This window comes from Phocoena sinus, chromosome 5 (genome assembly GCF_008692025.1).
Source record: "Phocoena sinus isolate mPhoSin1 chromosome 5, mPhoSin1.pri, whole genome shotgun sequence".
NCBI classification, from domain to species: Eukaryota; Metazoa; Chordata; class Mammalia; order Artiodactyla; family Phocoenidae; genus Phocoena; species Phocoena sinus.
Window position 1 is genome coordinate 3,624,063 of NC_045767.1, and position 12,333 is coordinate 3,636,395.

A 12,333-nucleotide genomic window follows, 5' to 3' on the forward strand; every position below is an offset into this window, starting at 1 on the left:
TTAGTTAGTTAGTTGCACCGGGTCTTAGTTGCGGCAGGCGGGCTCCTTAGTTGTGGCTCAAGGGCTCCTTAGTTGCGGCATGGGAACTCTTGGTCGCGGCATGCACGCAGGATCTAGTTCCCGGACCAGGGATCAAAGCCGGGCCCCCTGCCTTGGGAGCACGGAGTCTTCACCACCGGACCGCCAGGGAAGCCCCCAAATTCCTTTTAAGCGTCTTTAAAGGGAAACGTACGCATGGGCGGTTGGCCAGCGGAGGCGGGTGTGTAACGTGTGTAAGAGCGTTTACAGGGTCCCTGGCAGCCCCTTCCCTTGGCCTGACGTCACACGACTCACCTTTCTGGGGCTGCTCCACTTCTCAAGCTTCCTCCTCAAGTGCAGTTGGGCCGGCTGACCCCTCCCCTCGTGGGTCTTCGTCTAGTAAGTGTTCTCTGGGCAGCTGCTGGCAGTGGGGCTGCGTCAGCGGGGCAGGGGATGCGACGACCAGATGACTCCTGCGATCCCACTGCATCCAGTCTAGCCCCCGAAGGGCGGCCTGAGGCAGGGGGTCACAGAGACAAACGTGTGGTGACTGACTCTGATCACGAACACGGCGGGGATACGAGAGGGGCAGCGGGAGAGTCTGGCGGGGACGTGACTTACACGGAGGCGCCTCAGGGAACACCTCCCTGGAGAAGTTAGACCATACGTGCGCGGTGTTTCCTAGGCAACCACGTTTATGAGAACCGTGCGACCCCTTTAAGGAGAAACGCTTTAGAGGCTGAAAGATGGATATTTAGCCTTTAAGAAAAATAAGAATGGGCTGTACTTTCCCTTGCAGACCACAGGGCGCATCACACGTCAGTCCCGTAATGCCTTTTATGCGTGCCCGCTGTTTACCTCTCTCTCTCTCTTTGTTCCCTCTCTCGTTGAGCATCTCTTCTGTCCACGGTTCTGGGTTACTGAGGATGCCAAAAGACAGCAGCATTTAGATGCTGCCCGTTAGTGCCTAAGTTGGGCCACACATGCAAAAATGCATTTGTTCAGCCGATATCACGTCCCAGGGTGTGGCTTGTGCTGAAAGAGCGCCGTGAGCTCAGAGCTGTGTGGGTGGGCAGGAAGGGTCGGTTGTGGAGTGCAGCGCAGGTAGACTTGGGGTGGGGGGCCTCCCGAGGGAAGGGCAGGGTGGACTCCCAGCTCCCCACAGGTGTGATCCTAGGAAGTCGTGATAGACTTTTGGTGACACGGTAACCCCCCTGGGGTGCTGTGCAGAAGTGCGTGTGGAGTGGAAGATGGCTGGGCGGGCCGCCTGTGGGTTGAACTGGGAGGGGAGATGGTGGCCGCAAATGGAGGCCAGCGGTCTGGGAGCCCCCGTGCATGCAGAGGTCGTGAACTTGCCCCTGGTCCGACGGCAGTGGGGTCACAGAAGCACGCTGACTGATGCTCTTTCCACTGAGAACAACCGCCCTGCGGAAGCTGAGCCAGCTGGACAGAGCCCTGGCGGGAGGGCAGCTGCAGGGGGGCTGTGGATGCTGGGGGCCTGTGGCCCTCTGCCTTTCCTGGGGCGGCTCACAGCACTGGGTGATCTGCGGTTGTTTCCCGCTGTCATTAGCCCTGGAGAGGAGATAGGAGTCAGGGGTTAGAAATGGAAAGAGGGAATTAGCCAACAAAAAGGGAACTCCTTTTTTAGTTTTTTGGGGTTTTTTTTCTTAAAACTGCCCCAGATCAGCAAAGGAAATAGAGGTTCTTTCATGAAAAACAAGTAAACATTCATATAGAAGACAACTTAGCAACTGTGGTCCAGACCCCTCATTTTACAATGAGGACACCGAGAACTCGGGAAGGTCGTGGGACTTGCCCTGAGTCACACGGCCAGCTGGGGACAGGGCCAGGCCCGCCGGCCAACCCTGTCGCTGTCCTGAAGCACAGGTCTCCCCCGTCCCCCTCCCGTCCCCCAGGGCTCGCCACCCTCGTGACTCCTAATGAACAGCTGTGTGGGCACTTGGCCTAAAAGCACAGTGGAATTGCTCAGAGAGCAGGCCTGGTGGAGCTGCAGCCCCGCATCCTCACCTGAGGGTTTCTGCCAGGCTCTCCGTGGACGTCTTTCGCCTCCACGAAGAGAACATCCTCTGTGCACAAGGTTTTAAAATTGTCATCTAGTTCTTTGCTGGGCCGGGGGACAGGGGAGGAGCCTGTGGAGAAATCGAGGGGGAGAATGACTGTCTTCAGTTACGTTAGGACAGCTGCAAAGTCTCAGGCAGGAAAAGTAGCTGGATGAAGGCCCAAGACCCCCATCCTGCCCAGGGTGCCACGCGGACGGGGCACAGATGAGAGCGTCCCCAGGGCAACTGGGAGCTGAGTCCAAATCCCAGCTCTTCTGGGAGATGCAGCCCGGCCAGCTGGGGCTCTGGGTGTGCAGGAGAAATGCCGGCAGGTAGGAGAGGGCTCTCTGCAGGTTTCCCGCAGGCGGGGTGGGAAGAGGCGCCCACACCAGCCCACCACTCCGCCTGTCCCGCCTGGCTCTCACCCCTCTCTCGGGCCCTCAGCCAGCGGGTGCTGCCCTCAGCAGCAGCCGGGTCCACTCCACAAACAGCCACTTTCACAGGATGACCTGAGACTTGCACACAAACCCCTGGGCAAAGATGGGTCCTTTAGTTTCCCATCTCCAGTGCTCAGGAGTTCCGGAAGTATCGTCACCGTATAAGGGCATCGGGAGATGCCTTTCACGTTTTTCTGTCTTCCCCAGCCCGTTTCCGTCTGTTGTTTGGACTCGTCCGCAAGCCTCGCGACTGTCCACCTTCTTCTCCTCTGGATCCCTACAGGCTACCCCGTGGGAGTTTGGAAACCTTGGATTAATCGTATCCTCCTGTGCTCAGTCAGTTCAGGGCCTCTAACAATCTCGTCTCACTGAATTTTCCAATTTCTTGTTCCTCTCATTACTGGATTAAGATGGAGGTCGAATTCACCCACCAGTTGTGTTCCCAGCACCGAGCACACAGCCTGGTGGATAATAGCAGCTCAGTAAACACTTGTTAATTGAATGAATTAACTTAAGCAAGTCACACACACTTCTCTGAGCCTCAGGTTCCCCACCTATGAAATAGGCTTATACTTAAACTACTTTCTTTTCCTTAGAATTGAGGATAAAATCATGAAACATTAAGCTCATTGCCTACTTCATAATTTATGCTCCGTAAATGGTCGCTATTATCATTCATTTGTTCACCTGAAAAAAACCTAAGCGTACCAGACATAGTCAAGCGGCCATGAGGGTAATGCCGATGAGTGGCACTGAAAATACCGATAATAGAAATACAGAAGCTGAGTGAAAGGCGTGGTCCCCAGTTGTTAGGATGGAGGGCTTCCCGAGGCAGGGTAACCTGGGCTAGTTGGAAGGACCTTCTGGTTATCTCTGGGGCCCCTTCTGGCTCTAATGGTCAGTGACTTTGTGACGTTTTCGGCAGTAGGATTTTTGGTGGATGTGCAGGAAAGTTATATGCCTCTCACTTTCTGTCGTAATCCACCCGACAAAAGGTCAGGTGACATTTAATCAAGGGGGAGGACACGTTCTTGATGTCAAGGGTGTCTCGGGTTCTTTGGGTGCCCGCTGGAGGGCGCGTGCCTCTGGTGGAAGGGAGGGTTTCGGCGTCGCAGGGCGGGGGTCAGCTCTCTGAGCAGCCCCTTTCCTCTCAGCCGGTCACAGTCTGAGGCTGGCTAAGATGAGATGGGCAATTCAGTGAAAGTCCTCACAAAAGTGTGACCAGAGCACAGGAGACGCTGCCCTTCCCATCCTAGAGAAGAAGTCAGTGGACGCGGGCCCCCCTTCGGCCAGGCGGCCCTGTCTGCTCGTCCGCAGCTGCTGGACCAGAGGCGCCAGGTCCCCACGCAGCTGACCGCGGGAGCGTTCACATCTGTCCCGTCCTCCTGTGGTTGTGTGTGTTTGGTCAGCCTCAGGCCGTCCTCATGAAACCTCATACGCACTTGTCACCAAGCTTTTGCAAGAGGCCTTAGAGTTCTTGCTTTAGAATTCGGAGCAAAGATAACCTCAGAACATCAAACCGAAATTCCCAGATGGTTACGATACCGTAACATCTCACCGTAACATGATAGGTGGGAACAGACAAACAAAAAATCAAATGATATTGGAATCACCTTATTAGCAGGGCGCTGACCTGACCCAGGCGAGCCTGCGAAGGGGCCCGGCTGCTCTTTGGTGCCACCTGGTGGTGGGTGTCCGCTCAGGCTGATCGTCTCGGGGCTGACGGGGTCCTGTGTCGGCAGGGATCCCATCACAGCCTAGCCATCACAGCCTAGACGTCGTGGCGGAGAGAAAGAATATTAGGGGATATGGGACCTGCCCTCTGACTCCCGGGTACTTCGGTGAGCTGCCTGCCATGTCCCTGCGTGGTCTCTCCCTCATCCGGGGTCCCTACCCAGAAAGTAGGAATTTCAGCCACCTCTTTGGAGAAGGCGGTGAGCCTGCGGGGGGAGGCCAAATGCCAGATGTGGGCTTGTTTCCGTGGCGTTTGCTCTTTACAGAAACAGGCCTGTTACCCACTGTGATTCTCGTTTTGCTTTTCCCTTTTGGGCAACTGTAACTCATTATGAGGAAGGCGTTAAAATATGGTAATTTCCTTTGAAGTCATGCTCTAACTAAAGTGTGGATCTGTCCAATGTAATCATTCCTTTTGTGACTCACATGTCAAGAAACCTATGGCATTTGGTGACTTGGTCAGGGAAGAAAACCTGATGAGCACCTTCCCCTCTTCAGGAGATGTGTCATTCGCGTGGCTGGCCGAGCCGTACTCAGAAGCTGCGGCCCCCCTGCGCTGGGGACCGATGCACCCACGTGGTGAATTCTAAGAGCCAGAAGTCCTGTGGAAGTTTAGAGGAATCCCCTCACTGTTACTGAGGAGGCAGGTGTGCTTAAATTCCTCAATACACATCTTGGCATCTCCTTCCCCACTGTGACCCCCGCCATCTTCTGCAACAAGGACAGGCCCCTACAGTAGCTTCTGAGGTTTTCTGTGACCAGGTCGCTAGACGTCTCAAGTCTTAGTTCACCACGCTCCCCGCTTCTCCAGGCCTGAAGGGATCCTCCCACCCCTTAAGGCCCAGCTGAGGACCCGCCCCGGAGCACACGTAAGCCTCCACTCTGCCAGCCCCAGTGGTCACGTCCATCCGTGCCCTGGGCCTTAGTGCTTCCTTCTACAAACTGTTCACTCGCCTGTCGACCTTGTGTGCCCAAGAAGACTAAGTTCGTGGAAAGCCATCCATGCTTCCATTTGTTTCTTCTTAATTGTACGCCATCATACTGTCCATAGACCACGTGTGTCCATTCGTGCTCGGAACGTATTTACGATGGATCCGGTTGCCAGCTACTTCCAAAAAATCCAAAGATGTGGGCCTTCAGCGTGATTAATGACTTATAGACGGAGATATTAAATAGTTCTAATAGCTGTTACTCAGATGTTCAGATATTACATTTGACTATATGTTTTAAGTAGAGCTTAAAAAAAAAGAATAAGTGGATCAGAAGAACTATGTCATTTCCAAATAGTATTTCCCAGAATGAAAACAGCAGTTCTTTCTCTTCCATCTTTAACTGTCCAAAGGGCTTCAGGTCGGTCTTCGCTGCATAGCCGTGAACAAGAAGGAAGGAGATCAGGGTGTGAGCCTCCTTTTTTTTCTGAACTCTGCTTCTCCAGCCTGTCTTCGCCTCCCTCCAGTCCCTCCTAATTGTGCAAAGCGCAAGGAACTTCAGGTCCCAGGCACTTAAGCTCATGGGCTCACTTCTCCATTTTCTCTGTAATTTTACAAATATGGCAACTTGTGTCCCAAACGGAAGTTTTAGTCCCAGGTACCCTTTAGGATATATTGGTAGAACTGATTTACATTCAACTGAACGTACATTTTTTTTTTTTTTGGTTTGTTTTTGTTTTTTGCGGTACACGGGCCTCTCACTGTTGTGGCCTCTCCCGTTGCGGAGCACAGGCTCCGGACGCGCAGGCTCAGCGGCCACGGCTCACGGGCCCAGCCGCTCCGCGGCATGTGGGATCTTCCCGGACCGGGGCACGAACCTGCATCCCCTGCATCGGCAGGTGGACTCTCATCCACTGCGCCACCAGGGAAGCCCTGAACGTACATTTAAGTATTATAAGCATTTTCCTAGTGAATTCATTGAGCTATTATGTATAGTAATGTCTATGCATAAAATAGCATCATTCTGGAACCTCTAACACCCCTGTTTGGGGTTTTGTTTTCATTTAGTTTTAGCCTTTATAGCATTTATCCATTGCTAATAAAGGAGCAATAGGCGTCGTCCAGATCCCTTTTGGAAAAAGACATTTAGAAAAATCAAGATCAGAGAGGATTTTATTTATTTATTTATTGAGCTGTGCGCGTGTGCGTGTGTGCACACGTGTGTGTGTGTGTGTATGTGTGAATCGAAAGAGCAGCCGAATGACTTAAGGAATCCTTGTTTCACTTCTTCCTTGTTGACCTGGACTCTATATGCTGTTCCACTCACTTCCACCGTCTTCCTAGCATTATGGACTGCTCAGAAGTCACCCCGTGAAGTCTGTTTGTCCTGCCTTGTTATTTCCAGAAAAATGCACTGTATGTTTGTGACAGGTGAAAATGATCAGTTTCTTGTACTTGAGGTGATTTCCTTTTTTAAAAAATGAGGGCAGGGCTTCCGTGTTGGCGCAGTGGTTGAGAGTCCGCCTGCCGACGCGGGGGACGCGGGTTCGTGCCCCGGTCCGGGAGGATCCCACATTCTGCGGAGTGGCTGGACCCGGAGCCATGGCCGCTGAGCCTGCGCGTCCAGAGCCTGTGCCCCACAACGGGAGAGGCCACAACAGTGAGAGGCCCGCGTACCGCAAAAAAAAAAAAAAAAAAAAAATGAGGACAGCTCTTCTTGTAATTCCATCACATTCCATCCGTAATGCGCTGAGATGTAGTGCAGCCTCAGAGACATGGATGACAAAACTCCACATGCGTCAGACTCAGGCCTTTAGACTTCAGCAGTCAGACAGCATCCTCCCGTCGGAGGGCACTGAGGAAGGGCATCTCTGGCCTCTGGGCAGGAATCGCATCCTGAGGACTTGCCGTCATTTGCTGGAATACTTCCGGGGGTGGGGAGCTTGTCACCTCCCAGGGCTGCCTGTTTTGTGGGAAGCTTTCATTTTCAGGTAGTCTTATTCCTTATGTTAAGCCAAAATCTGCTGTCTTGTCACTTTTGCCCTGGTGGCGTCATTTGCAGCTACTCGGAATGAACCCGAACCTTTTCCGGGGTGAGGTCCCTTCAGCTATTTGAGGACGGCAGTGTGTCCTCATAGCCTCTCTCCTGCCAGCCACTGATGGCGCAGTGACCTCTCGTACGCCGGGCAAGCTCCGGGTTCCCTCCATGGTCCTCAGCACGCACCACACAGTGCATTCGGGCTCCTGTCTCAGCCCCCAGAGCTGATGGAGGTCAGTCATCTCGCAGTGGTGGCTCTTGTGGCTCCCAGGAGCCTGCACTTGCAGACGTGCTGTGTGCAGGGTTCGTTCCGTCTTCGTGGCCTCCTGGGGCGCATCCTTCCTGGGGAGGCTGACGGGCCTGCTCTCGTTGCAGGCTACCTGAACGTGCTCTCCAACAGCCGCTGGCGGGAGCGCTGGTGCCGCGTCAAGGAAAATAAGCTCATCCTCCACAAGGACAGGGCCGACCTGAAGACCCACATCGTCTCCATCCCGCTCCGTGGCTGCGAGGTCATCCCAGGGCTGGACTCCAAACACCCCCTGACGTTCCGGCTGCTTCGCAACGGCCAGGAGGTGGCCGTGTTGGAGGTGGGAGCCACAGGGCATTTGCTCGCGGTGGTTTGCCTTCTAGGGTCCGGCCTGGACACCCCGTCAGGTCCTCACAGCCAGCTGATGGCAGCTTTGGTTCTGTCCTGTCCCACGTGTCCTGCTTTTCTTCTCCGAGGGGCCCCAGCTGTGTGGACGGCACAACCAGTTCTCTGCACAATGTCCACGGTAGACTGCCTGCCAGGTCACCTCCTTGTCTGATATCCTCTCTGTTCGTGTTTGCGTGGAAGTTCAGTACACAGTTCCAGGCAGTAGATTGCTTTCTAAAAGTGGCCACAAAACGACTTGTTTTAAAATTTCCAGTAAAACTTCTCCCCTAACCGTGGTCTGCCTCTGAATTGGTGGCATTTCCTTCAAGCTGTCCTTTGGAATGTTCTGGGCTTCTTCACCGATGGAGCAGGTGTTTTTTGACTACCAGTTGCCTATCGACAGTGGCCAGAGAGCCAGATTACAAAAGAACAAAAAGAACACCTTTGGTTTTTAAGAACCCTTGGCTTTGCATGCGTTTTATTGTTTGGTTGCTTTTTCAGACCTCCTTATTCACAAAAGCAAAAAAAGGCAATTCAAACAAATTTCTTAGCTACACACTTAAAACTTTCACTTTTGAAATATAAAATTTTTATTTATCGTCTGTTATTAATTTATTTCTACCCAATATTAATTCAGACCTTTTTTCCTTTGTCTTTTTTTTTTCACTTAGCATTATCATGATTAAGATACAAAGACACACACGCATACATATGTATGTCCACGCATACACAAATATCAGAGTGTAGAATTTCTGGAGTACGTGTAAGTATATTTATGCTATACAGTTGGTAGAAATGAGGATATTTTGGGTTTGGTGGCATGGCTGATGTGTGTTTTGAATTAATCAGATGCAGGGCCTAATCTAAATGCAGTGTCACTGACCAGTGAAGGAAAGGGCGTGGGCTTGTGACCAAGATCAAAGGGGCCCCGTTAGCCAACCTAGAAGGTCTTGGTAGGAGATAGGAGTTAGTTTCAGAGACTGCTTTCTTTTGGTGGGGACAAAAAGAGATTAACAACATAGTTCTTTCTCACACAGGGCTCCTTGCCCGATGGTTTGGATGGTTTGAGATAACAGGTCGAAGGGCCAAGCCTGCCCTTGTGGCTGACTTCCCAGATGGGAGGCCAGGCCTGGCTGGGATCAGGATATCTGGGCCCCAGTCCTAGTTCTGTTGCAGACTTTGATCACAACCCAGTCTGTTTTTCTCTCTCGGCTTCTTTATTTGTCTGTAAAACAGAGCATTGGGCTAGAGTCGGTGTGCTTTGTAATCATTTATGAGGGCTGAAAGCTGTAGGGTGGATGAGGGTGGAAAAAAGCCAAAAACGTAAATGAGGAAACTGTACACTTGATGCAAACAACTCAGGTGTCACGTGAGAGCTCTGGCAGCAGATCTGAGAGAGGCTGCGAGGACAGGAAGGCACACGCTGTGGGTTGGCACACGCTGGATTCGGGGGTGAAAAGTGAGACGTTGGCCTGGACACCGGGTGGTGACAGGAGCCCCCGTGGGGAGGGCAGGGGCAGGGGCAGGGGAGGAGCTGGGTGAGAAGGGCCCTGTCCTGTCTTTGCTCCCATCCCTGTAGGTGCAGCCTCATGTCCCCAAAAAATGGGGGGTGTGTTTCATTGCCTTTTCCCTATTCCAGTTATTGAATCAAACACAGATACACACACACACACACACACACACACACACACACACACACACACACACGTAACCACACTCAGTGTTCCAACATAAGCAAAGAGTTTGCCTGAATCAGTTAGGAAATGCAGTGATCTGACCAGTAAAGTTGTATTCTGTACTTTTTCTAAGACCATTTTATCTTAACTTTTGAGATAATTTCAGAATTACAGAAAAGTTGTGAAACTAGTACAAATAATTCCATATACCCTTCACCCATATTCCCCAAATACTAACATTTTACCATGTTTGATACCTCTTGCATGGTCTCTTCCCCTCTCTCTCCCTCTCTCTCTTTCTCTCTCTCTCTATCTCTGTGTAAATTTTTTCAGAACCTTTTACAGACGTGTTGCCCCTTTATCCCTAAACACTTCAGTGTGAAGTTGCTCAAAATGAGGGTATTTCTTTACTAAAACCACTGTATAATTATCAAAATCAGGAAATTCACACTCATGCAATACAATTATCTGACTTACAGATTTTAATCAGATTTTCCCAGTTATCCCAATGATGTCCCTTGTCAGCGGAAGAAAACCCCAGGTGGTGTGTTGCATTCAGCTGCAGTCTCTTTGGCTTTCTCTGTCTGGTTTCACGACATTGATACTTTGGACGGGTACAGACCATTATTGTGTAGACGGTCCCTCAGTTTGGGCATATCTGCCATTTCCTTGAAATTCGAATCTGGGGTAGGCATGCTTGGCAGGGGCACGTGGAAGCAGTGGTGTGTTTGACACTGCATCACTTAAGCAGGTACGCCCATCAGTTTGTCCCACAACTGGTGATGTTAACTTTGATCTCTCAGGTGGGATGTCTGCATGGCTTCCCCACTGCAAAGTTACTGTGTTTCCCGTTTGTCTTTAATAAGCTTCATGTGGGGAGATTCTTTGAGACTCTTTCAATATCCTCTCACTCACAATTTCACCCACTAATTTTTAGCATCCGTGAATGACTCTTGCCTGATACAGTTATTAAAATGACAGCTGCTAAATGGGGACTTTCTAATTCCATTATTCCTTCTACACTTATTAGTTAGTATCTACTATAAGGAAGATTTCCCTTTCTCTCAATTAATTATTCATTCATTTATATATATATGTATATCAGCAGGGGTTCGTAGATTATTGTTTTAATCAGTGATTATTATCCTTTATTGTCATGATTTATCCTGGTCAAATGAACAGAGTTGGTCAGCAGAAAGCCCTTCGAGCCACGTGGCCTTTGCTATGTCCCTGTAATAAAGACACCACAGTCCGCGGTACCCTTCTTTCTTTGAGCTCTTTCCTTATGTTATGATGCAACAAGATGTTCCGGGCTCATCTTGTATTCTTCTCTGCCCCAGGCCTCTTGGAATCAGCCGTGTTCCGAAGAGCTCTTAGTGGACAACTCCTAGTGGGTAATGGTGTTTAGAAACCAGGATCTGGGTAGAAGGTGTGCTCAGAGTTACTGGGGTGTCATTGCGCCTGGCCTTTTCAGTAGTCATAGGAAATTGTGTGTATGTGTATGTTTGTACATACGTATATTCAGGCATGTTTCTGTGTTATACATATTACACACATGTATGTGCATATATACATGTGTATACCTGCATGTATACCTATTTATATACTAAAAGCCACAAGATCGTAACTAATACTTCTAATTTTAGTCCAACACCACAGAGTTATTATTTTTTAAAAGCCTACGAGGAAATTTCTTAAACAATGAAGAAAATAGTTAACAGTGTAATAGTATCAATAACATCTTAGATATTATGTTAACATACTTTTAAAAATGCTTAAATGAAATAGTTATAGATACATGGATATAGATTCAGTCGTAGATACATTCTTGACTTAGATTTCGTTTGGGGGAGGACAAAAGACCAGTGAAGAGAGCATATTTGTGATTTTTTTATTATCCAAGCACTCAAATCAATTCATTTCAATTTAGCAAACATTGATTACATTCTTACTCTCCGTAAGGCATGTAATTGGAATCCATTCACTTTGTCCATGGCCGCATATGATACTGTTGCTTGTACAGTATCAGTAGCCAATTCTATCAACACACAAAAAACAACTCCTTCCTTGTCAATGGCTCTTCCTCCCGAGAGCCTGCCATGGGGTATATATGATTACTTGTATTCTGATCAGTGTTCAACTCATCAAGGTTATAATGATGAAACCCAGTTTTCTTTAAGTCTTGAAGCTAAACTTACAGATCTTTCTTTATATAAAAAATTTGTAATTTTTGCAAAAAGCTAAATATTTATTTTTTCTTTGACATTCAGTTAACTCACACATTTGATAGCTCAGTTTCCCCTAAACTTTAAATATGACTTATACAGTTGATTAGCCAATAGTATTTAGACATTTGAAATACCATTATGAATGTAATGTAATTGATTTTCTAAATCACATAAGAAGGACGGCTTAAAATTTTAATGAACCCAATCTTAAAGATATATTTCAGACTTGCAAATTAGGCAGATGACATCCGGGGAGCATTTCAAACATCTTAAAGAATGACATGCACAAAGCAGCCCAACGATTATAAACATTACACCTATATCACAACTAATATGAAAGTGAAAGTAGGTTAATATTCTGTACCATCTAATCAGGGAAATAAAATTGCCCTTCCAGGCCCATTCAGGAGACCACAGCAAGGGCTACTGGTCACCAGAGTCGGTGACCTACAGGGGCCGTGGCCTGGTGTGGTTTCCAGGTTAAGCGGCTGTGGTTAGAGGGGCCTTTCTGCTTTCCAGATTTTGTTGCCAAATTAAGGAGCCTTTCTAAACGGCTTCTTTTAGCCGAGATTTAAATGA

General features: G+C 49.3%; 1 protein-coding gene across 1 annotated transcript in view; it reads left to right on the plus strand.

The window, feature by feature from the left end:
- Positions 1 to 12,333, plus strand: part of AFAP1 (actin filament associated protein 1) — a 125,866-nt gene that overhangs the window by 83,003 nt on the left and 30,530 nt on the right. Inside the window, 1 exon segment of the mRNA XM_032632611.1 lies at positions 7,592 to 7,803. Within this exon segment, the coding sequence (XP_032488502.1) occupies positions 7,592 to 7,803 (212 nt within the window).